This window comes from Danaus plexippus (genome assembly GCF_018135715.1).
Source record: "Danaus plexippus chromosome 13 unlocalized genomic scaffold, MEX_DaPlex mxdp_15, whole genome shotgun sequence".
Taxonomy (NCBI): domain Eukaryota; kingdom Metazoa; phylum Arthropoda; class Insecta; order Lepidoptera; family Nymphalidae; genus Danaus; species Danaus plexippus.
In genome coordinates this window covers 6,346,066-6,372,744 of record NW_026869849.1, presented here as the reverse complement: position 1 = coordinate 6,372,744, position 26,679 = coordinate 6,346,066, and the positions used below count along the sequence as shown (strand labels likewise).

Below are 26,679 nucleotides of genomic sequence, written 5' to 3'. Positions count from 1 at the left end.
AAATATTTAAAATCTTTTTAGTCGAAAGTTCCAAAATAGTTCCAATAGTTCCAAAAAAGTTCCAAAATATTTCTTACAGAGCAAATGTTTGCATATGCTAACATATAAAAAAGACTAACATAATTAAAAAACATGGATACATATATGCATGTAACCTTCTCGACGGTACTATAAAATATTAATAGTACTTTTGACAAATGAATCCCAATACACGTTCCTTAACCTAATATTTCCATCTCTTTCTGTTGTTACTACATATATTATTATTTAGTATTAATTCATTCATCATCAAGTTTAGAGGTCTATGGGAAGATTACAAGTTGAACTAACTATAAATCATTTTTCAAACTACTTTAAGCGGACTGATATTGTTATTCTTTAACAAAATCTGGAAATTTATTATATTAATTTTTAATACTACTTATCTGAATTTTCAACAAACATTTCCTTGGGTTCCTCAAGGATTTATTTAAAGTCCTTGACTGTTAAACTTTTTTGTTAGCAATAAAGTGTTTCAGACAGTTTATCGACGACCAAAATTTTCCGCTTGATAAATTCATAAATATATATAAAAAGAAAGATCATTTTCTACCATACAAAATGCAGCTATCAATTGATTAAATAGGGATTTAAACAGTGGTTAAACAGGGGTACTATCGCGGGGATAACATTCTAAAATATTATGATTACGTTTAAATTATTAAAAGATCTATTTTGTGGACTAATATATTTTTTACTAAATATTTCACATCATTATCGTCGGTTCCATTTTATAATAATATATGTACACAAATTTTCATTCCGTTTACATTACAAATAAAAAGAAATATCTTAGAAATTAAATACTATCATATTTTAGTGAATTACTTAATATAAAAATTACATAATAGTATCAATGAGACGTCTATTGAACGTTCTGAAGACGTGTCGATTGTTTAAGATTTATAAGTTTCCTCTCTTTTCTTGCTCGATTTCTATGGATTCGAATAAAGTTTTAAAGTTACCGGCGCCGAAACCCTGAAAAAATGTTAATATGTTTTTAAGTCTTTCAACGTTTATGTATAAAAATATCAAAATTTGATAATTATTTTTTATTTAATTTGCATACATTTAATAAAAAGAGTAAATAATATAACTAGTCTGGCCATAAATACTGTCAGATAAAAACGTGCCTTTTTTAACACGTAAATTATTTTAAAAACTTTTGTCGATTTATCTGCATGTCAAATATTTTTCGTTAATGCGTATTGACATACAGTCTTGCCCTCATCTAGATCAGACCTCAACATTTTAAACTTCTAATTATGATTAGTTGTAGAGAAAATGGCCTGCACAAAACAAAACGGTGACATTGAATCTTTTGAAAAATTTTGGGGCAAGCAGTGAAGAAATTTCGTTTCCACACGTAAATCCATAGTTACGTTTCCAAACAGATTAAACGCCTGTATAAAAGCCAAAGTTGGTCATTTCGAATAGGATATTTTTAAATTATTTGCTAAGATTTAGGTTTAAATTTTGAGAATTACATCTAAAAAAGCGCATTGTCATTTGTAACAGAATTTATGGCTGGACTAGGTTTAAATATATCTACTTCACACAACCTTTAGCACCCGTTTTTGTTACGAGTTAAAGATATGATATTTACATGGTCATGGTCATTTTGTAAATATATGAAATGACTTCTTGAAAAGACAATATTAATTTTAAACCATTGACGATAACGAAACTTTTCCTGAGACGTCTAGCGGTTTCCCAAAATAAGGTACAATTCATAACATGTGGAGCCTTAAATTAAAGTATAAATCTGAAGGATAGGTTAAGTCCTCCAATATATATTGAGTTCTAATTTGTACTTACATTGAAATTTCTTCTCTGTATAACTTCCAAGAAGAGTGTGGGGCGATCCTGGGTGTTCTTTGTGAATATCTGCAGTAAATACCCGTCATCATCGTAATCAATGAGGATATTGAGGCGCTCCAATATGTCTATACTCTCAGCCACCTTCACCTTGCTGTGTGATAGTTTTTCTCTGATCAGCTTGTAGTACTTTGATGGAATTGTCAAGAACTCTACTCCTCGTGCTCGAAGATTTTCAACCTGTTTGTTAGGGAGTGCAAAATGAAGAACTTGTTAAAAATATTTTTGATCTGTTAAATTAAGTGTCTTAATAGATCTTAGCAATTAAACTAAGTGATAAAAATAACTTCAGGCTGCGTGTAATAAAATTTTATCATTATGTAATTTATGTTAGTTTTGCTTGTAAACTAATTCTTATAATTACATATTACATACGGCAGTTATGATATCTTCTGTGTTCAAAGCGATGTGTTGAACTCCCGCACCCCCGTGGTACTCCACGTATTCCTGAATCTGACTCTTCCGTTTGCCGTCTGCGGGTTCGTTGAGCGGCATCTTAACCGTCTCCTCATAGTTCGCCATCACTATTGATCGCAGTGACGAATACTCCGTGCATATTTGCTTATCGTCCACCGACCAGAACCTGAATGGTAATGAAATAATAATTTATTTAAATTATATTGCACACAGATATACATACAGAATTTGCTAGTTTTTTTTTTGGAACTGTTTATTGAAATAGAATTATTTAAAAAGTACCTCTCACCTAGGAGTAATAGCTTAGAATTTTAGTTGCGATTGGTCAATCGATTAAAACATATCAGCAAATTGTGAGACTGAAAATTCCTCAGAAGTTATAAGTGATATACAAGGCAGACGATAGTAGTGATGTCTTACCGATGGAACTGCAGACAGCGTTCATACCACGACGCCGCTTCCTCGAGACCATTGTCTGGTTGATTTCCCACAACGTGATCTATGAAGTTAATCTCCACCTTCGGTCTAAAACAGACATTACTCCTCAATTGAGTCAACATTAAGCGACAGCACGTCTTTATATTTCTTTGAATTAGGATGGAAACGAAATAAAAAGCCTTCTAATAACAAATCACGGGATCACATATTAATAACATATAAAATATCTTACAGGAATTTATGAATGGGATCCTTCTGTAACATCTGATATCCAGGCAGGAAGGGTCCCTTATATTGTGATCTATCCACTAAAGTATGCGTATTGTCGCCGTACTGTAAAAAGGTTAAGGTTGCATGATAGCAGTGACACTCAGATTTTATCAGCACAGAAGAGTATATAGTCTTACCGTTTTAAGTGTAGCTGACTTGACCACTCCATGCTCGTCTTTTTCTTCCCAAACGTCCTTGATAACAACTGCACCTTGTTTTTTAGCGTAGTTTAGAATGTAATCCAAGTTTTCAACTTCAAAGGCGACATCCTTCACAAAGTCGCCGTGATAACCTACTTCGTTGATGAAATCTGTCTCTTCTGGGTTATACTGACCCTCAAACACGAAAATGATCTGTCAAAAAAAAACCATAATTAATTAATTTGTAGGTTTTTGCTACTTCATTAGCATAATCAAAATATATAAGTGTTGTCGTAACATAAATTTTGCTAAAAATCCACTTGTTAAATTTTTTATTAAATATATTAGGTCTAGAAAAAAAAAAATAGAAAAAAAGATATTGTAAGTGCAATGATCAAAAACAACATTTTTTTTTAATTTATTTCAATCTAGTTTTACAAAATTAACTATTTAGGTAAATGTTATATTATTTATTATAAGACAATATATTTTACATTATTACGGACGCGAGCGCTGCGAGGCGCGAGACGAGACGCGAGGTGAGCCGCGAGTGACTACTCACCTTGTTTTTCGGCCCGTGCCTCGTCTCGCGACTCCTAGGCGAGGGTAAATCTACTATTAGTGCTATATATTTTGAAAGCTTACTTTATTTAATCTGACAGCGTGAGAGGAAAACTGCCTGGATCCTGTTTCTAAACCTTTGTAAGCGAGCGGTTCGAACCCGAACCGTGTGACGTAATAACTAGCGGCCTGAAATATGTGTATCATTACAAGTAAGAAACAAGTCAACATATTGTTTTTATGACAGTGATACGAAAAAAAATATATTAAGTAAACATAGTCGTTATAAAAATTATATTTATCAGTGTATCCATGTATTCAACGGATGCTAATTAACATATAAATAGTTTTGGAGCCTTTAAAGTACTTACCTGTTTAGCGTTTGAAACCCAGAAGGTTACATGATCGAAAGCTAGGAACCGACCGTCTTCAGGTTTTTTCCCCTTGTCTGTGTAGGACGTCTTGTAAGATAAAGAAAATAGGAATAAGTTACTCAAATTGTTCAAGGAGCAAATTAAATCGAATTTTAAGTAAATGTACCTAAATAAATATATATATATATATATCTTTTCTTTTAATCTTTCAGAATTAAAAAAGGTGTATTTAATTTCTTAAAACTCACCATATTTTCTTTTATTTAATAAACACGGTTTCTATTAAGTTAACTTAAAATCCAATATAAATGTATCTAGCAGATAGTAGATTTGGTAGTTGTCACCGTAAGCGCAAAATAAGAACTAAACGGTAGTAGGTCTTGTAAACTTTATATCCTTATTACGGATCAGGTATATATATAATGTTTAATGTTATTGATTTCATTAAAAACAAGTCCAAGTAAGGCTGCGTCTACACTGTGAATTTAAAAACCCAATGTATTTCATTCTAAGTTAATAAATGGAAACGAATTACCATTTTGCGTTTCAGAATAAATTTTAAATTTTATGTTAAAAAAAATAATAAAAAAGCTCTATAGAATTGTTCTATGTTAAATATTAAATTTTTGAAACAAAATAAAGGTAAAGCTTCGTCTGTTCACGGAATTATGGATATATAATTCAATTTTTAGTCGAGATTTCGAGAAGCTCAGTCTAAAATGGATCCTTCGATGCTTTCATTAATGCTTCTCTGCTAAATTTAATATATTTTTTTCAAAATTTAGAGAAAATAGACATATAGGAAAATCCAATCAAATTTTAAAAGTTTTGGTTAATATTTTATATCTTATTATTTATTTAATCTCACTTAATATGTCTTAAGAATTCATATTTCTGTAACGTAGTTGTGACAAACATTATGCTAATTTGCAATGGAGTCAAACATGTTTAGCACAAAAACGGGGAAGCGACTCTGTTGAGATTTGTTTTATTCGCTTGTGTTTTAACAGACGACATAAGTTAATTCACAGAAACGTTAACGGATAGTTTATTTTGTAAAGTGTAAAGCATTTTAAGTGTAATAAACATTATCAACTCGTATTAAGATATGCCGTTTTTTCATTTAATTTTAATCATTTATGTATGACGTATGACATATTTGAATAATATTTAAAAACAGCATAAAGTACATGTATTTTTTAAAAAATATGTGTTAATTTTATATTAATATGCAAAATAATAATAATAATAATGGCTATAAAATGAATGTAAGCAAAAAAGCACTTTCATATATTCGTATGTAGTTGTAAAATAAAGATGACTTCACAAAGTATTTTTTTTAAATTTAACTTTCCAGAATGTACCAGAGTAAATAATACTCAACAAAATTCGATACAACAATGCTCAAAAAACTCAAAAAAGATTATTAAAGCAATGAAATTACGCTTATAACTCCTGCGTCAAAGAGAATTATTATAGGACAATACAAACGTCTCTACCCCACGTCAAATTGTACGATAACAAGTTTTATAACTATACAGAATTATTATTATATATACAAGATTGTAATATATTGCGCAATGATTTTACAAAATTCTATTTATAGTCTTAATTTGGGGTGCCTTTGGTTGGTTTGGGTTGAAGGCTAGAAAATCTGTGAGTCTGACATTAATACAACCTTTAAAAACATAGAAACTTTATTTATATTCATGTTAAATTATTTCATATCGTTTAATTCCTTGTTACATTCTCCGTTAGGTTGTATTTTCATTTTATGAAGTACCATAGGTTAGGTTGGTAGTGATAGGATAATGAACATTAATAGATTTTTAAGGCACATTTTTTTTTTTAGTTTGGTAGACAGATGGCACCGGTTTAAATGTACCTACAGTATAATCAGTTTCACGATGTGAAAATTATGTAAAATAAACAATTAACTTCTAAAGACTAAACGTGTAAGCCCATCAAATTGAAATTATATGTCAAACTTAGTATTATCGAAAGAAATCACAACCACAATCTCTAACTACGGACGCAACATATAAATAGGATTGGTGGGAATTTTCGTTTTAGCCTTCAGATTTATTTTCTAAGCGTTCGATAGCTTCGAACACCCATTGATAGTTCATAGCTCCGAAACCCTGAAATACAAAAACAGATTATAACAACAATATCGTCCTGTCGTACTAATATTATAATTTGAAGCAACAAACGTACCTTGTGATTCCTCCTTTGTATGACCTCTATAAATAGTGTCGGACGAACTTGTAGATGTTTAGTGAAAGCTTGCAGCATGTAACCTTTTTCGTCGAAGTCTATCAATATGTTATTTTCCTTCAGTTCTTCAATACTTTCGGTAACGTTTACGGAGCTCTCTTTGAGTTTCTCCTTTATAAGTTCGTAATACGTCGACGGCCAGGTTACAATATCGCAGCCACGTGATTTTAAACTCTTCATCTGTAATATTTTTTGTATTTGACTTATTGTAATAACTTTTTTGATAAAATTTCAGACACAGGTGTAGTATTATTCAATATTATCATATTAGATAATATGTAACTGGCATATTAAGTATAAGTATTTAAAATACACGAATATTCTGTTACAAAATCTATTATTTTATCAGCAGCTTAGATTAAAGGCTAAATTACTCAATAGAATAATGTTAATAGATTTTATTTAGAATTTTTTTTATACTACCCACAGTGTGTACAATATCGTCAGTATAAAAGGCGACGTGTTCAATGCCGGACGTGCCGTGTGATGCTACGAAGTCGCGAGCCTTGCTAGTAGGACGCTTACCCGGGGCTGACTCGTTCATAGATAACTGTTACATTTATATAAAACTTAACAATAGTATTATAAAAAATATATATAATATTTGTTAATAAGATAAATTTATTCGTCTTTGTCTTGAATCCATATTGTGTTTCTCATAGCAGTAATAAAGATTTAATCAACGTAGTTCATTTTGTCAAGTCTGTGTATTATGTTTGTTGAGTGATTACTCACAAGAACGGTTTCGTTTTCGTTAATAACAGCAGCTGAGTTGATACATGAATACGGCGTCAAATCATGGCTGTAGTCAACACACCAAAATCTAAAACATTTTATTAGATTCAAATATCCACAGAATTGACTGCATAGATAAACATCTCGAAGAATTTTATTATGGGGAGTAAGTATATACTGTTACAAGTGGCGCCATCTGTGCCGCACTAATTATAATGTACTATAATCCTTATAATTATTTTTATGACTGATAATAATTAATTATAATATTGAACCATTGTAATTTTGTAATGGCAACATTCAAATATCACCTTGTATTTGAAAACTATGAATACTGGCTTCAGCTATTTTGTAAACTGGAAGCAACGCTGAACATTAAGAATGAAGACTGAAACTGTACATCGAACAATACGTATTATGTTTTTACGAAAAAGCTACTGAGTGAAAATAAGACTGAGCATATGAATAACTTACAACACTATAAGCAAATTTAATTGTCGATGTTTCTCGGAAATTTGTAATTTACCTGAGCATGTTGAGATTCTTTTCATACCAAGAGACGGAATCTTCTAGAGTTTCGTCCGCCATATTTCCTTCGACGTGATCCACAAAACGTAAATTTGTGTCTGGCCTTTAATTAATAAGAAAAAACTCGTTTATGATAAGTTTGAGTGAGCAAGTAGAGTCCAATTTCGCTAGTAAGTGGTATAATATGAGAGGATCTTACAGTAACTTATTGGCTAAATCCTCTTCAGATTTCTTGTACCCAGGAAACAATAGTCCGTTATATTTGGACCTATCGACCAGTGTATGTGTATTGTCGCCATACTGTAATAGATAAAACGAATAAACTTTTTTAAAGGCATATTCATATTATTTTTTTTCTGATTACAATAATAACTTCTGTCGAAATTCTTAGAAAATTGTAATAGAAAATATTATTATATTCTATATATCTCTACCGTTCTCAGTACAGCATATCTTATTAGACCATTTTCGTCGCTTTCTTCAGTAATCTCTTTAATCACATGAGCTCCTTTTGTTTTAGCGCTTCCGAATATAGATTCCAGGTCGCTTACTTCAAATGATACGTCCTTAACGAAATCACCATGGGCTGCTAAATCTTTGGATATGTCGTGATCATTAACAGTCGGTGACTCGAATATTATAGTTATCTGCAAGTAAAAAATAACAAAAAAGTTAGCTATATAAAACAAATGAATCGCGTGAATCTGAAATTAATACAAATTGCAATTAATGGAATGGAGATTTTTACTATTTCATGTTTACTAATGTAATATTGTGATTTAACTATTAGATTATAAATTATCTTATGTTTGAGTTCAGTTGAATGAAGAACATGAATATGTTTTAAACAAACAATACCTAGTTTTCAAATAATTAAAAAATAACATAGATTCTTTAATATGCTTAAATCTCCTCCTCATTTTAACTTCATTAAACGTACATATTGAGTATTTGTTAAGATATATACATGGGGATAGGGACAGGGATGTACTTACTTTGTTGAGTTGTACCGCGTGGGATAGCACTTGTCTTTCTTCTGAAGGTTCACGAACAGCCAAGGGTTTGAAACCGAAGCGTGTTACGAAGTAACTGGAAGCCTACGATTAAAAACTCATCGATAGTAATTCAAACAAGGTAAATAGTTCATATTAAAAACAAATAATTTAAATTCTCAACGGATACAAATATTACTATGAAATTAACCAGAATATAAGGTTAAGGGTTATTTCGTTTTATTAATAGACGTTATCCTTGACTTCATTAATGTGGATTTATAGAATTATAACTCTTTTATTTTTTAATATTTATTTCAAATATTATATATCTATTTATTGTTTGGGTTGAGGCTGGTTCACAAGTTTAGGGGGGAATTGGTTAAGCGATTATTCATGACAAAATTTTCCATCGTCACCGACGGAAAATTCTCCGTTTTTCATTCATAAATCTACGCAGGTTAAAGTGTTACGTAGGTTATTTTAAGTGAAAGAAACGTTTCGTGTGCGGTGTGGTGATGCGGCCATGTTGTAACCTAACTATTACGATCGTGATAACGGAGTGAGGTAAACTTTTTGTTGATCGTCTTTGAAGTTTGTAAGAATATACTAATAGGGATTTATTTTAGATTTTCCACCAATACTAAAACATGCCCTAAATTATACTTTAACTAGTTGCAAAAGGATAGTGTTAGTCAAACTTATTAAATTAATTAGAAATTTTCTACAAAATAGTTGTTGATGTTAAATTTAAGGAATCAACAAAGCTGGCACTCAGTCTTTTACAATTAAAAGTTATCCTTTAAAATCACCATTGAATTTTAACAAAATAACTTGTATAAAACCCGACCTCGCTAAGTACTTTATTACAGTATTAACACGTTTCTTTATTGATCCTTTGACAAAAAATACAATTTGACTAACTGAATATACATAAATGTATACACACTACGTGTAACTATCGAATATTTCACTGTACTTTCTCTATTATATTGTTCTCTTTAATTTTTACCATTCATCGAATCAATTATGATGAAAAAAAAAATTTAAGTTGAACATGTACATTCAAAAACTAGATGCTTTTGAGATAACTATCAGGAAATTTTGTATTTATCATCTGTGATCTTGTAGAATGTAGATCAAGGTGTTTGAAAATCCGGAGTGGGTCTTGCTTATATATTTTCGTCTTAAAGTAGAGACGAAACTTCTCAGTGTTCATGGATTCCAAAGACAAAATGTCTCATAATATGTCATATATATAATTTTTAGTAATGTATAATCGGAAATTTATTATAATTACTTCAAACGTTACTAAAAAAAAAAACATATTTTCCTATATTTATGTGATTTAAATTCTTTGATAACATAATATGGTTTTCCTTGAGAAGACCAATCTTTACACAACAAAATAGGTGATTCTTTTGTAAAATATAGATGGTACTTTTTGTATAAGACTTGTATGTTTTACCGTTTTTGCGTTGGCCACCCAAAACGTCAGATGGTCGAAGTTGAGCACTTTTCCCTTCGCTTGCTTAATTGTCTCTGATACTTTCGTCATTTTTATCTGGAAACAGTAAACTTTGGGTCAAATAATCCCAGGTTGAAAAATAATTGGGTTCTTATAGTGTCAAAGCAATATATGTATAAACAAAAAATAAAATATTTTCGCATGTACCTTATAACACTGGTCCGCAAAATTTTTTATGAATATTACAGTAACTGGGCAAGTTGAAAATGAAATATTCTAGCCGAGCACAGCTTCTTTTATGGTTCACTTGATATATAATTAAAAGTTTTATTTGGTCTTAATCACAGATTTACGTGAAAACCTTGGTGCTATATAACGCATACCTATTTATTATGAATTAATGACGCTATTGCAGAAATAACAAATGACAAATGGAAGTTATTATTTTATTATATCGATTTTTATATATAATTAAAAAATATATATTTAAATCTTATAGCACGAAATAATAAAAGGCTATTTAAAGACATTATTATGTACACCTTATCTTTTGAATAAAATCGCTGGAATAATCGTGTGTAAATTATAAGGGGTATTAATAAATTCTGTTATAAATTGTAAACAACTAGATGTTTACAAACAGTTTCGTTATAAAGTCGTTGTAAATGTAAACAAGGACGGCGGGATTGCAATACCTGCGTTAACAAGGGAGAATGTTCGTATGCTCTCGATCCAAATCATGTAAACTCAATTTGAATATTAAGTCAAGTTTTTAACTAATTTTGTCACTTCCAACGTAATCTTTTATTCATTTCAACTATATTATTTTGTCCTTGTTAATAATAGTTTGATAAGAATAAAACTAAAGAGATTTACAAGAATCGAGTAGTATTTTTTTTTTATAAAAATAAATGATCCAAGTTTAATTCTGTCCTTCTAAATAGTATTTATACTTTATAAATATAGGAATTTCAAAAAGTCTTACCTTAATAGTTGTGAGGTTAACTTCAAAAATGTTGCATGTGAAGAGTTTGTCATATATATATGGATGTGTTATCTGTCTATTGAATCTAATGTTGTTAATTAAGATATTAAAAATCATATTAACAAATTATTAATATGTTATTTCGTAACGGAATATTATTATTTTTTTGTCAACACATTCATTACTGTGACAGATAATATATATTTTATATAATTACGAAGTTTACTAAAGGTAGTGAAAAGTTATCGTAGCGTTTAACAGCTATTGTCAAAGTCATTCAGTATTTTAATAATACAACTATCTTATATCGTTCGCTAATAAAGATCGCAAATATAAATAAATAAATAAATATTATAATAATGTTTGTTTGATGAAATGTTTATGACATGATAAACAAATAGTAAAATTTTACATCTAAATCGAAAAAACACGATTAAATGAAAACAAGACGCAGTGATAAGATCATTAAAACAATTAATATTCAAATTGAATTTCGTTATATCCTTAATGTTAATTTTATGCGTTGCATGTATGTAAGTAAACAAAATGGAAATGTGATCATTTAAACTTGAGTGGACCGATGAAGTAAACGTCGACATAAATGAATGTTATATTGTTTTGTCGAATTCTGACAAAAGTGAAGCAAATAGTTTCCTTTGTTGTAGGAAACATTTTCTATTCACATTTCATATTTTTATTTAATAATGTTTGTTTTCGTATCCAGGATTGATAACGATTATGGCTGTCTTTGGCTGTGAAACTTTTTTTCGGGCGCTTATGTAAGAGTTTCTAGCTCTTGGTCACCTGAAAATATCCAACGAAAATACTTCCTTATATCTCCCATCCAGTTTACATCTATTTTGCACGAATGCAAAAGCAACACAGCCAAAGATCTCAAAGACATTAAAATTTACCATTTCGTCAGTCCACTTTTCCTCGCACGACTTTACCGTCACAGCTTTGAGAGGCTTCCGATTTTTTATGTATGCAGCTTCTGACGAGAACCGATTATCTAACTCACAATTCTGCACGATATCTATGTACCATTAGTGTTGCTCAAAATCGATCTTGGACTTGCAGTTTTGGTCTTGTTCTTCCATTATTGCAAGACAAAGACCGCCTAATTTTAGCAAAATCAAGACCAAGACTGAATGTGCAAGATTTAAGCAAGAATAAGACCAAGCCTGCAAAACTCTTGCGTCTTTAAGTAAGGACTGAGCGTCGTTTCAGGGAGTAAGTACAGGAGTTCGGGGTATATGCTTAGGGGCTCTATGAAAAACAAAAAAAAAATATTTTTTCCTGGAAAATTGGACTTATTCGAATTACGAACACTAGGTACGATAAACAAACGTATATAGCGAATGAAAATATAGTTTGGTAGCCGCCAGTGCTTAGAATGGACACAAATACATTATGCTGATCTGTCTGTGTGGTTTTAAAACACAAAGTGCTTAAATATGTGATCACCTATTTAATAAATATTGTAGACACTTTTAATACTATTCAAATGGGTAAAAATTTTCTATAATAATAATCGAATAACATCAAAAGCTTGCAATAAGATTTATGTACTGTTTAGGAGCCCGAATATGAGAGAGCTGTTTAAATAAATACATTGATATATTGATTCTTGTAACACAATATATTTTTACAAATATACATTAAAATGTAAAGAATATATAGTAGGTATTTGCACAATTTTATCTCAAGGAGTAAACTCCAGAGTCAGTTGACCGGACAGGCTCAATTTAAATTATATACGTATCCTATATAATACAAGAAATTGACACGTAAACAACAAACAAAACTTAAAGAAAGTTCTAGTACATAGAATATTAAAGAAGAAAATAGATAGAAAATATGAAGTAAGCACTGATATAATATAAAAGACTATCAGTGCGTTTTCGTTGAAAAAGGAGTTGACGCAGTCTGAATAAGTAAATAAAAAATAATACATTAAATATAGTAAGTAGGTATGACACCTAATAGAAGTATCGAAATAATAAAAACGAAAAAATAAACTATATGAAGAATATGCGTAATCAAATTATATGTAGTATGTTACTCTTACCGATAAAATGTTTATTTTCTTAACATTTAAAAAAGTTTAAATCGTGAAATGATTAGACATTTTTTAATTTGGTTGGTCTTTAGCATCGCTATGTAAAATTCAAGCTCCAAATGTACCTTCTCTGTTTTTTTGTTCTAATATCTAAAGTAACGTTTCATAAATAGCGACAGGCTAATAGGTAATTGTAAGTTTTGTGAGACTCTTGTTGCCAGACCAAGACTGGGAGTGCAATAACAAGACCAAGGGTATTGATGCATGACCAAGACCAAGACTGGCCAAGTCTTGTCTTGTTCTTGTATTTGGGGAATCCCATCTGTTTCTCTTTGGTCAGGTTCGCTCTCTCCTTGATACATTCTGAGCGGCAAATACTGCACAGAAGTTTGATGCACGACTACGTGCTAGTTTAAAATAACCAATAATGTTCCGATTCCTAACCCGACCAAAGGACACCTATTTTACCCCGGTCTTGTTCTCAACAAAACCTTCGAAGTCTTAATTTTTTTTTTAAACGTGTAATTCTGCTAAAATTATATTAAACCTTCTGGCGAGCCATTATCTGTGTAGATTAAAAAAATATTTCAATTGATAAAATAATAAATATACATTGGTCACAAGTTTGTTTGTACCGCACCTAACAAACTGTCAGAACTATTCAGGAATTTCTCAGAGAACAGAAGTACCGGCTGCCTTCCTTTAACATAAGCCTGAAAGATCTGGAAAAAAGGTACCTGCCCCCTGCGATGCCTTCGATGGACATTTGATAAATCACGTGATTGTGAACCCGCAGTCACAGGGAGTGGGAGGATACTTAATAGTGCTACAATTCAAACATATTTTTTGACATTCAATTGGTGAACATTGTTGGCGCCATGACTCTACACAATTTAAATTAAATGCCACTCAGAACCCTTGTTTTGGTAATATACTAGCTGTAATTAAATTATAAGTTATTTTAGGGACATACAAAATGCCATAGACTGCATGTATTCGACTTTTAAACGTGCAGTCAACTTTATTGTCACATTTGCTAACCGCATCTAGTTCACCATCCTCAAATTTTACGTTGAAGGTTAGATAGCCTGAAAATTATCAAAAAGACATCAGTTCTTGTTTAGTCATTCGTGGCAGCATTATCTACTGATAACTAATGGCCTCCTGGCCATTTACATCCACCATGAGGGATTTTTTTTAAATTTCAACAAGAAAGGATTTCATTGTAAATTCCATCAGTAATTGAAAGATGGCAATAAAGTTGTAGGTGGTGAACGCACTATCACAGTAACAGCCTATTCACCCTTTTGTAGAAGACGCCCAAATAATAAACAAATAAATAATCAGCATACGCTCGCCTGGGTTTGTTTTGGCCAGTTTGGTCATGCTTCTTCTGCTGCAGCGGACGATTCTCATGAAATGCCGAGTTTTTGTACTGGAAACAAATAATTTACTTTGTGGTCTTTTCACAACAAAAGCAAACACTTTATTCCTCGACTTACACTTCTGCTAGAATTTGGTATTAATAAACTAACTCGATAACCTCAATGACCCACTATATCATTTTTCTTTTATGACTATTGTGATGTCTTAATCTTGGAAACATGCAAACGTAGTAGTTATGCCAAATAAGGAATGTTGTGTAGACCATGCTGTCGTTCATTATCAATTACCTCTATATTCTGCAAATCTCTGACACGAATATAGAACGGACGCCCCATGAAATCTCTAGAAGATGGTCCTTTCAATGACTAACAATGCGAGTTTCGTCAAATTCCGCCGACTAGGCCTTAAGATTCACGACAAAAATTTATAGGAGAGAAGTCTAGGCAACAACAGTGATATTGTCGCAGTTTCACTTGACGTGACGATAGATTTAGTCTTTCCTGATAGTAACTTTCCGGCTATGGCATGTATTGATAGTCTATCCAGGGTCATTGTGCATTTAGCTCTCAGAAAACTTAATTAAACGAGCTGTTCACGACCCCGTGAATACTGGCGATCTTGAACCGTTTCATATCAGGAGAAATCTTGACTTCCTGTGTGTGTTTTACTGCTTTATCATAGGATTTCCAAATTTCGTTTTCAGAGGAAATTCTCGACTGTGATTTTTCCAATGGACTACTGTATGAGGATTTTCAAAAGAGGAGTGAAAAAGTATTCGAAGGATCGGCAACACATAATGTTATCGCTGGTGATTCCGGCGTTCAGGCTACGATTGCGGTTATCCTAATATCTCCGGTCATATCTATATTTCTTCGTACTCTCTGGCGAGACGGAGGATTTGGTTTGTCGTACCCTGGAAGGCTGCGGGGCTCGTAAGCTTGGTGAACAGGCGGCCGTGGTGAGCGGCAGGATCTCATTGTTGATTGTCACATAAAATATGCTTGACAGTGAAACTCTTTGAAACGCCGTGGCCTACTTCTAAAAGTCAGTTACCTTCGTCAATAAAGTCGCAGAGCGGACAAAGAAGACCGCAACTTACTTACAAGTAACAAAGGTATTTTAGTCTTAGTAAGCTCTATTTTCTTATGCCAGGGAATTTTAATTTATAATAAAAGTCGCAAAATTATAAAATAATTTTATTTTATTCGTTTATGTTTCATTGATCATACATATGTACAAACGCAGGTATATATTCTTTAACATTATGGAGTATTTTACTTGCACCTATATTAAAAACACTTACATATTATAAAAAAAAAACTTATACAAAGGTAAGGCACCTTAAGGAAGCTTGTGTGTGTCAATATCTGATACGTGGTACAAAAATGTCTTATATTATACACCCAAAAATATATAAAAAAAAAGATAATTCATCTAAATATATTAATTTGATCACATTTTTGACCACAAGCAAGATCTATATGGAGAAAAATGTACAAAAAAAAATCAGATACAAAGGACTAGTTTACCTCCAATAGATGTCGCTTACAGAAATCGACGGTCCCGAGGGTAGCTTACTGTAATATTTACAAAATGTCTTACTACATAAAAAATCTTTATTGTGACATCAAAGAGAATGCTTAGCCTCAAGTAGTGCAGGAATTCCGCTTCATAAACACATTGTATCTACACATAAATATAATTTAACGGACTGGCTGGCTATAATTTTTTTTTTTCGGAATATTTTACGTTTTGTTCATTGCTAACGGTTAAATTGAAAACAGAAACATCAAAAAAAAAAAAGAATTGTTTTTTTACGTCTAGTATGTGATTCTGCTTGGTGTGAAGTAATATTTTGATGGCTGTAAAAATTTTGATGAGACTTTTAAAATACGATAGACTGTTTTGCAGGACCGCGTATAAACATGTTATATGACTTCGATACTTAATTTCGATTATAATTTCTATTCGTTCTGTGCGAGTGAGAGCACACGGTGTGAGCGAGTTAGAAATGACACATAACACTGGTTACGCGCGGTCTGTTATACATAAGTATATTGTGGACAACCAACATTTAGTAATGTTTTAATATAGCAATATTTTTATTAAAACTAAGCTTGTTAATAATATATTATGTATACATGATTCCATAGCCATATAGTAATATATCAGTCGGCTATATGGTCTTATGCCGAGTTAGTTCATACAAACGATTCATATTAAATGCAAATTGAACAAATATTGTCAATTTTATAAATGACTTTAGACAACAATACAAAAATACAGTTCCTTGTAAATATATATGACTATAATACAATATGTATTGTCAAAATTATTGTAGAAATATTCACACGGTACATTCTGTATGAACGAGGTGTAGAACCGAGGTCATACAATATGCCCGTCCGTTCAATACCTGGTAACTCACACGTTACTATGAAAATGATTTTATTTAAGACATTTACAAATAGAGGAACACAAAGCGCTTACGATAATAACATAAACATACATTGTTGTTGATTTGGTATGCGAGCACGTGGATCGACGACTGAGATCAACTTACAAGATTCATATTCATTTTTAATCATGAATGGATACAAGACGAATACAACAGAACATGATATGTAAATTCGACACAGATTAAAAGTATAGATCACCCATTCATATTGATGTATGCACGCCAATCCACGGCGGGAGGTCTATCGCGTGTCGCAGCTGGCGACCAACTGAGCTCTTTCAACTACGAGACATCCCGACATCAGGAGTGGGGAGTTCCCCACCCACACTTTTTTGACGTCATCAATGTGCTGTGGTGGGGATGTATAGCCGCCTCTGGAAATTATTAGTTTAGTGTTAAATTAATGATTAAATCAACTAGCATAATGAACTAGAAACTATGATTTGTTTTTTTGTGTTTTACACACAGTTATTTTAAATACTTAATTGAACATTCTTGAACATTATAAAAATGAGCATCCAAGGGCTCTTAAAATACTAAAGTTAAGGACAATAAAACATTTAATTACTAACCTGAGTTTTCTATCAGCCTGTAGTTGGGCATCAGCTCGCAGCAACCTGACCGCCACAGCCACAAGCAGAAACAGTATGAGGGCGCCACACACGGGAACAGCTATTGTGGCAGCTTTGAACCATACTTCGCTGTTATAAGAACCGCGCTCACTCGCCACGCTGCCTTCTAGAAAAACAATGATAGATTATCATTATTTTGTTATAAACACATGACATAACACCAGTGGCGTGCACACCATAGATGCAAATAAGCACTGCATACCCTACCCATATAACAACTAAATCTATACTTTTTAATTCCTACTTACATACTTTTAATCATACATTACGAAATACGAATGTTTAATTTTAAATGTCATTTGATTCACAATTTGGTAAAAATGATAAATGTGCCAACTATCAACTCAAAAACTAACATTTTCCATCGGCCGCTGCTAGATGCTAGCGCCGCCTCCTAGCCAAAGTGATCGTATGCAAAACTACTTCGTGCATATATTCCATACAAATAATCTCAAGGACGATCTACAAATCTCGTGTTGTAAGCAGGAAATATTTGCATGTTTGTGTGCAAAAACTATGCATGTGTTAGGGTTCGAGAGGCACTGCTTCCTTAACCCCAGGGGCGTGCACAGATTTGGGGTAGGGTAAGCAGAATATGTCCAAAAACAAAAATACCAATTTTCATCATTGTTTCCTCCTCTTAAACATCGATAATAATGAGATCTAATACTTTTGCGAGTTGCTGTAAAGTTACCGAAACGTCGGGAGTATGTAGTTTTTTAAAATAATCAAATACGCGTAGTAATCCGAAAATATTAGTTTCATTTCAACATTGATGATATTCGCGCATGAAGTTGCAGCAGTCTGATCAGAACTGACATCTATATTTTTTATAAATCTATCAACTACCTCTGAGCCACGAAAGTACCTAAAAACGATTACGATCTGTTAATCACCACTTTATGAAAGTTATTTAAATCGGAATATCCAGAGGAGATCCAAACATTCTTATTATTATTATTTGAAAACAACAAATAAGGAAAACAAAATAACTTATTTGTTTGTACACAACCTGCTAGCGAATTAAAACTATCATAATACCTTTTATTAAAACGAGTAACATAACGTTTTTTTAGTTAAATCTAAACTGGTCACACACCTTCCCTTGGTAACTATTTTAATTTTATTATCAAACGACAATATTAAAAATCTAGTCGTAATTAATTTTGATAAACACACATCACCAGCACAGAGCTATAATTTTCCAGCTATAATTTTCCATAATTCGTTAATAAATAAATTCACTATTTATTAATTAGCTATTTACAACTTATTCACTTGCGCATAGAAAGACAAATGACAATATTCAATAATAACAAAATGGCGAAAAAAAATATATGAACAGTTTCCCGACCAATCAGAGTCCCATTTTATTTGACAATTAACGGAGTTTCTATGACATTTTAAAAGAATAGAATTAAGGAAGCAGTGCATACCGCCGCTCTGGCTGCATAGCGGCGCTAGCAGCTAGCAGCGGCCGATCGAAAATGTTTCGTAATCTGTTTATAGATGGCACTTTTAACAATTTTACCAAATCGTAAATGACATGATGAATGTCGGTAAACATTGTATTCCGTAATGTGTGATTAAAAGAATGTAAGAATTAAACAATATAGATTTAGTTGCTATATGCAGAGCTTGGTGCTATGCTTTGTGCTTATTTGCATCCATGGTGTGCACGCCACTGCTTAACCCTACTCGTTTAAAACGTCATAGAAACTTTTAAATGAAAAGCGACTATTTTATTTGTAGGTATATTTTTCATTTTTTTTTTTTGCCATTTTGTTATTATTGTCTTTCTAAGCGCAAGTGAATAAATTTTAATTAGGTCGTTAGTGAATTTATTAACGATATATGGAAAAATTTTGCTGTAAGCTCTGTACGGGTAGTGTGTGTTTTACGAAATTAATTAAGAGTACATTTTCAATGTTTTCTTTTGATGATAAAATTAAAATAATTACAAAGGGAATGTGTGTGACCAGTTGAGACTGAACTAAAAGAAAGGTAATGCGTTTAAGGTTATGCGTTTTAATAAAAAGTATTATGATAGTTATAATTAGCTAGCAGGTTTTGTACACACAAATAAGTTATTTTGTTTTCGTTGTTTGTTGTTTTCAAATAATAATAAGAAGAATGTTTGAATCTCCACTGGATATTCCGATTTATATAATTTTCGTAATCGTTTTAAGGTAGTTTCGTAGTTAAGAGGTAGTTGATAGATTTATAAAATATATAGATGTTAGTTCGGATCGGATTGCTGCAAATTTATGCGCGAATATTATCAAAGTTTTAGAGGAGGAAATTGTGATGAAAATTGGTAATTTTTTGAAACATATTCTGCTTACCGTACCCCAAATCTCTGTGCACGCCCCTACATAACACAAAGCAAGTGGAAAACGATATTTGAAATCAGTTTTTGTCAGTGTATTTTTCATTATATATATTCTACATTCTCTTAATTTTAATATAGCTTTAGTTTGGGATAACGGAGGGAGAGTTTGTTTATTGTGTGAGTGAACAAAAATGAACGAATAGATAATTCATATTAAAATTAGAATTTAAAAAAATAAGTATAAGTCTAAATGGACCAGATTTAAATCTAAAAAGTAGTTAAGTATAAAATGTTACTTTTCTCGTATATATAAGTATCCTTACCTATACTATAAGAAATAAATTCAAATCTATCTTAACACATTCACTGTATAATAGAAACAAGTCGACTTCGGGGCCGGGAGAGCGTCTTAAAAGCGCATTTTATAGGACTATCTCGAAATGCAGAATGCCATTGCCATGCCATCAATGAAACAGCAAGCGAATTATAGAATGTATCATATAGAATAAGCGGAATCATAATAATGAAATGTCCACCGAATACATTTCTAAGAAAGTGCAAGCGTAGCCGGAACTGTTACATGTAATGAGATAGGTACGTCGTAAATGTATCTGACGAGAAACAATAATGACTATATAAAACATATACATTAAAAAATAATCTATATGAATTTGAAATAACTTAAAATATATATATAAAGAACAATAGGTACACGTGTTAACATAAGTTGAATAAAACATAAATATTGTAAATAATTTATTGCACAACAATTATTTATCTGGCCGCATTGAATTTAAAACAACTTTGAAGAACACTGACTCACCGCTTGTATTAAATAAACACTGGTATATCTTTATTCTAGGAAACGGTTACATTTTATTGATATAACAATTGTATTTACAATTTTATTGCTTCGAAGTATACCGTTTTATATTATAACACATAATTTAGTTTACGACATAGTGAAATCTCTGTGTGAAAGAAGTGTAATTGCTGAAAATAATTTAATAAAGGGGTCTATTACGATGGAAAAAATGTTATATAATATATAATATAATGCAATTAAATAAATAATTAAATGACAAGAATATCACGCTAATACAGATGCGAGTTGTTAGTTCCAAAGTAAAAGTATAGTGGACTGAATTCCTACATACAATTTTAAAGATCTCGATCGTGAGAATGTTTTTTTATAATAAAAATTAAAGTTAAATTATATAATACATACCTATATCATTGGTCAGGTTCAGTCGGGCCCTAGCTAGTGGACTGTCCTCGTGATTGCACAGATCCTTAAAACAGCATATAACTTTGATGTTGATACTGTTGTCTTGTGTGTCCTGACAGTGGGATAACGCTTCCTGTTCCCTGGAAATTAGTGTAGCCATTATAATTATGTATGCTAACGTGAAAATAAATGCATGCAACATTCTGCAATTTTGTTTACCGACCGCGTTAGGAAACGACTATCAATTTGAATAAAATTGCCAACGTTTGCCAACTCATATTTCACACGGGCCGAGTTTTCAAACATAAATAATAATATGCTAAATAAAATTCTATTTGAACATATCGTGAAATAAACTGAACAATTATTGTGATTCAACTTTGTGTAATATTTATACAAATGTGTTTAATGTTATAAAAAAATTCTCTTTAAACTGGGAATTGTTTGAAAGGTTTGATAAGTCTTAATTTTGAACGGTGGCTTTATTTTAATCATTTTAATTAGGTACGTTATATGTATTAAAAATCTAAAGGTTTTATATAAGCGATGGACATAATGAGGTCGCTGCTTATAATGAGGTGAAAATATATATCTTAATAAATTAAAAGCGAAGTACACTACAAATTTTAGGATTACGTAACTGAAACTGTTTGTAACAAAATACAAGGTATAACGGGTATATATATATATATTTTTTGTAAATTTCCCTCGCAATAGATCGATATATACATTAAAATATAGACAAATAAGCTTGTAATATTTTAGAAAATTGAATATTTTGTACGATAACGGACGATCCGATGCGAGCTTTCAAAACGTATGGTCACACTGAGTTTGTTAGTGACGCAGAACACGTTCGATACTAAAATTGTGTTATAGTTTGTTGAAAATTTAAAACGACTTCGCAAAATGTATGCTAAATAACAATAAAGACACCGACTGTCGTACACGCGAGTTGAATACGAAGTATCGATAATGAATCGTATTTACCTTAACAAAAGTTATAACAAGCTGACTTGGAAGTTTTTCATCATTATAAAGTCTTACTGGACAAAGTTTGGTTGACTGTAATTGAATTATTTTAATTATTAATTTTTATCACAAAGTATTGAGAGTATTTTAGAAATTATGACGCAAAACTCTATTAGAATATTTTAACATTTTCAAACGCGTAAGATTAATAGCTTGTAAATAAGTTCATACCCTTAAATTAAATGAAATCACTATAATTAATGATATAAAACAGGTATAACAAGTTTCCAATAAAGCACATTTGATTCATATAAAGCCATCTTTCACTGCATAAATTGCTCATTAAGTCGACAGTTAACCTTGCAACACCCAGCCATCAACTATTCAACTAATTTGAATAGCTACGGCCTTTCTCGTGGGAAACGACATTATAGATGCCATAACTAAAATTTGTCCAAATATTCTAATAACATTAAAGTTGCTATCTCTGGTATGCTATAAGACATTCGTTTCGAAGACGTCCCGAAGATAGCATGTTCGACTGAACATTGTGATACGCTACAATGTATAAGAAAATAAAAAGGTGCTTGGAAAAAGGTTGCTTGAATTCTGCTTATATAAATAACATCGCGAAGTAAATCAAGTAAAGAAGAATATTTGAAATGTAAATATGTATAAATCTTTCGTGTTATATATTACTTATCTTTTGTCTTACTCCAGAACGACTTTCGTTTATAACAACAGGAATCTGATCTTCATTGAAATTGTATTTTTAAACTTTAAGTTCTTTATAAAGTTGACGTATAGAAATACAACGATCGAAATTAATTCAGTGCTTAAAATACTTATTCTACTTATTCGGTAGAAAAAAGTTGCAAATGTATGTAAAATATGATATCCTCAGTATAACTCCACACTAAGAATATTTGGTTTACCAAAGAATATTACTGTAATCCCCCCTCAAACGTCATATTCAATAAAATTTAATATGACGAGTCTAAAAGGGATACTATGAGATAATAGTAATCAATTAAACATGTTATACCTGGTTTGAATCAGCCCCTCATTGAAACATAAAAGAGTTTTACCAACATTAAAACCAACAAGCAATTAAGGTATGAAACTTTTTTTATAATAAATCTTTAACGGCACAACACTATTACAATAAAAAAAAATATATAATGCAATCTACGATTTAAATAATAACTATAAATAAATGTACACATGATAAGAGGTTGAAACACTTGTTTTATCGATACAGAATAATAGAAACGTCGAAGGAATAAAACACTATCTGTTGACATTAAAATATCGTGTCATATGATAATGCATTAGGAGCTTTATGTCCTTATAGAGAAAGAGGTATCGATTTGTTGCTACGAATATATGGAGCGCTCTGAACAGCCGCTATCTTAGATCACGACCTACGACCGAGCTTCTACACTCTTATCTCAACAAATGAGGACAAAGATTCAATATTTCATAGCAATTTATAAACAATAGCTAAATGTATTAATTATATATAAAGCGCATTCAATTTGTGGTAGATTGAAATCTTAACGAAGCGGACCGGTCGATCGTTAACGGAGATAATAAAAGGGAGATTGCCAAAAAAGAAGTAAAAATAATTTAAAGCAAATAAAAGCGGGCATGCGTCCGACTGAGGAACCTGTTCGGGGCGGACGATGGACGGCGGATCGGAGGATAATTAAAATTTATAATATACCAAGAAACTTATAAGACATTAAAGAAAATATTCAGTCTCGTACTGACAGTCTAACAGTAAAACTAACACGTATATATCTATCAGCTGATAATTGTTCCGCTGTCGACGATGATGAAAGAGATATAAAGTAATTTTGAAATGACCAGACAAATTGATTGAGGATACACGGAATGCAATATGTTGGAGCTGGTTCTATAACATGATAAGCTGTTTTGATGGATGACACAGCACGTTTAGAAGCTGGACTAACAAACGAATAATTAATTAATACTATGATGAAAGCTAAACGAGCAACACAGGAGACCGTCCGCGGCTCCACAGATAATGTTTGATGTGAAAAAAGTTTAATTACAAAGGAAAACAAAGAACGTTAATGAAAGCCTATAAAAAGCAATCTGATGACTATTTATTTAGTTTTAAATTACAATTCTTAAAGGTATGATGCGAATTTTAGTTTTCACGCTAACTCTCTTACAAAAACGTTTGTTTTATTTATATGGAATAATTTTGGGTAACATAATTAGCCGTAATAAAATACAGCAGAAACGAATTTGATTTGATACAATTGTTCAATATGTAACAAACATTTTATGAAATATTAATTTTCGAAATAATTTATTTATTTAGATGTACAAAAAAATAGTGGCTGTCTAAAGAGAAAAAGCTTTACAGAAGTAAATAAACTAAGTCAGTACAAAAGAATTGTATGAATAATTTTATGAGTACTCACGTATCAGCTAGATGTTGAATGCAGCCGTGTCTGGCGTGATGTCTTCTCACGGGCAGTTCACTGTAGCAGCCACCAGTCTTTCTCGACCTACACATGTACCCGGTACTGACACACTGTGCCGTGTTGCAATAACATCTGACACCATCCGGCTCGCCTTCCACTTTTGGATCTAGAAATAAATAGATCATATTATAATGGACGAGATTTTAGAACTAGGATCATTTTATGCAAGTCATGAGAATAAAAGCTATTCATAGATCAAGGAAACTATTATTATGTGAAGGGAAATGCTGCGAATGTTAGTGAATCCAATCGTCTGAGTCGAGGCGCCCAGGCCTCGTAAACTTTGATAGTCGTCATAGGCCACCTCTAGTGCCTGTACCGTGCATACAACTATGAATCACCTGACCGTTTTAGTGACTATCCCAGCGGTTTGTTTTATAACAGCCGTAAAACGTACTAGATTTATATGATTGATGTTTTATTTGGTGTTAAGTTACATCATTACACGATTTGACCGGCTTGGATTTAGTTCATAACGAAAACGTAACATCGTAACAACTATATGGTTTTAAATATTTTGTTGAAAAAACAAAGCACTTGAATCGGGATTTTATAAACCTGTAAAATATAATACATATGGTCCGGCCGGCATTTGTATGAATAATGCGAACGTCATGCAACGCGGGCTCTTACATAAATATCCTGGGAGCCAGCCTCCGACCGCATTCAATGTAAATGCTTCGACTCCAGACGATGAAACAAAACGAAATTAATTTCAGAGGGACGCCGCTTTATTTGCTCTCGGGCCGAACTTAAAAACGCAAGCGACCCCCCCTGACGGCTAGTCCCATTGGAATTCCACTCGTTCCCAAAATTGACTTCATCATGTCTAAATTCTGAATGATTTGTAATTCATGATTCGGTGATGTTTTACTTTATTTTTTGTTTTTTTGAAAACAAGACATTAAAATTCGCATTTACTAATTAGTATTCCGGGGACTGAATACGCAAATACCTTAAAGACGACATCGAATTCTTTTACAAGAACATCAGTATTAAACAAGCTGATTTAAATTACAAATTTTATAAAAACTTCAAGATCAATCGAGCGCCGTTGTCTTTGTAACCTGCAATCATTGGATTTCCAGAAAAATAATAAAAAAAAAAATTGTAATACAAATATAAAAATATATTACTTTCGACCGTTCGATTTAAAATATCTGTCATTTTCCTGAATCTGTTTCATTTAAACATCAATTATGTTAAAGCTTTATAGTTATAAAATGTTATAGATAAAAAAATACATATAATTTTAAACATTCTTTCATTAGTTGTTCAATTAGTGTTATCGTGCCGTCTGTAGATATAAGATGGACGTCATTAGTAGAGCTTTACAATTAATTTCAATACAAAAAGGAAGACAAACGGAGCATCGGAGGATAAGGTAAATAAAAAATAAATAAACAGAAAAGAAAAGGCCCCGGCATGTTATTTGGTATTGATAAATGGCCCTCCGGAGGCGAGAGCGAGGGAGACAGAGCGAGGCTAGAGCGGGACGGGTACTAATGAGCCGATAGGATGCATGAGTATGGGATAAAACATTATAACATAGGAGAGCTTCTTAACGTCTTGGAACTTTTTAATTTTATTGTTTAACATTTATTATTCACTTGGATGTTTACTCAAATGCTTAGTTTTTAGAGGCGGCGCAGGCGCAGCTTCACGCTGCATTTACTCGGAATGCGCGGAACTAATCATTCGTTTTTTCCCCCGTTTAATATTATATATGTGTTTAAAATGTCATTTAAAATTGCAAACCGTTCGTTAAGTTTACCATAATTCACTCACTGATTGTATTAAACTAAGTTTTATCACCATCAATCACATTAAAAGCGATGTAAATCTCAACAACCAAATAAAGGTTTTGGGATGTGTTTATTATACGGTAAGAAACCCGTTCAAATCAGGAGCCGGTATTTTTAAATCGCGATTGAAATGTTCCTCCGGCCTCGGCCGAGATCATAAGAACGAGATAAATGTCCGCTCCG

The 26,679-nt window shown here is 31.8% G+C and overlaps 3 protein-coding genes across 4 annotated transcripts in view; all 3 read right to left on the bottom strand.

The window, feature by feature from the left end:
* Window positions 1-137: 137 nt before the first annotated feature.
* On the bottom strand, window positions 138-4,522 carry LOC116770407 (4-hydroxyphenylpyruvate dioxygenase-like). The gene is made up of 9 exons (XM_032661870.2): window positions 4,366-4,522; window positions 4,115-4,204; window positions 3,828-3,932; window positions 3,180-3,395; window positions 3,005-3,105; window positions 2,755-2,859; window positions 2,293-2,500; window positions 1,858-2,097; window positions 138-1,017 (listed from the first exon to the last, which is right to left on the bottom strand). Exons 1-9 carry the CDS (start codon window positions 4,366-4,368, stop codon window positions 943-945), a joined length of 1,143 nt encoding a protein of 380 aa, XP_032517761.1. The 5' UTR covers window positions 4,369-4,522; the 3' UTR covers window positions 138-942.
* Window positions 4,523-5,941: 1,419 nt separating this feature from the next.
* On the bottom strand, window positions 5,942-11,125 carry LOC116770471 (4-hydroxyphenylpyruvate dioxygenase-like). Of its 2 annotated transcripts, none has more exons than XM_061527913.1 (10): window positions 11,103-11,125; window positions 10,118-10,213; window positions 8,653-8,754; window positions 8,092-8,304; window positions 7,857-7,957; window positions 7,656-7,760; window positions 7,130-7,217; window positions 6,822-6,944; window positions 6,335-6,574; window positions 5,942-6,258 (listed from the first exon to the last, which is right to left on the bottom strand). In XM_061527913.1, the coding sequence occupies exons 2-10, from the start codon at window positions 10,205-10,207 to the stop codon at window positions 6,187-6,189; spliced, it is 1,134 nt and encodes a 377-aa protein (XP_061383897.1). In that variant the 5' UTR covers window positions 10,208-10,213; window positions 11,103-11,125; the 3' UTR covers window positions 5,942-6,186. The 2 variants fall into 2 exon arrangements, with proteins under 2 accessions (XP_061383897.1, XP_061383896.1); XM_061527912.1 differs by lacking the exon at window positions 11,103-11,125 and adding an exon at window positions 10,325-10,345.
* A 4,607-nt stretch (window positions 11,126-15,732) lies between these two features.
* The window catches only part of LOC116770167 (BMP and activin membrane-bound inhibitor homolog), a 35,980-nt gene continuing 25,033 nt past the window's right edge, over window positions 15,733-26,679 (bottom strand). Inside the window, exons 2-5 of the mRNA XM_061527742.1 lie at window positions 24,629-24,797; window positions 21,201-21,340; window positions 17,581-17,746; window positions 15,733-17,382 (exon numbers count right to left, since the gene is read on the bottom strand). Of these exons, the coding sequence (XP_061383726.1) occupies window positions 17,250-17,382; window positions 17,581-17,746; window positions 21,201-21,340; window positions 24,629-24,797 (608 nt within the window). The 3' untranslated portion in view covers window positions 15,733-17,249. The remainder of the gene's footprint in view (window positions 17,383-17,580; window positions 17,747-21,200; window positions 21,341-24,628; window positions 24,798-26,679) is intronic.

What these genes read in the sequence shown, in the direction of transcription:
- LOC116770407 (XM_032661870.2), bottom strand. An exon ending in GGGTTTCAAACGCTAAACAG is followed by an intron (nt 3,933 to 4,114) that starts GTAAGTACTTTA and finishes CACATATTTCAG; the next exon opens with GCCGCTAGTTATTACGTCAC. An exon ending in CGCTGTCTGCAGTTCCATCG is followed by an intron (nt 2,501 to 2,754) that starts GTAAGACATCAC and finishes ATTACCATTCAG; the next exon opens with GTTCTGGTCGGTGGACGATA.
- LOC116770471 (XM_061527913.1), bottom strand. Translation starts at nt 10,207, where the DNA reads ATGACGAAAGTATCAGAGACAATTAAGCAAGCGAAGGGAAAAGTGCTC. An exon ending in AAGAATCTCAACATGCTCAG is followed by an intron (nt 7,218 to 7,655) that starts GTAAATTACAAA and finishes AAAATGTTTTAG; the next exon opens with ATTTTGGTGTGTTGACTACA. An exon ending in TACAAAGGAGGAATCACAAG is followed by an intron (nt 6,259 to 6,334) that starts GTACGTTTGTTG and finishes TTTGTATTTCAG; the next exon opens with GGTTTCGGAGCTATGAACTA.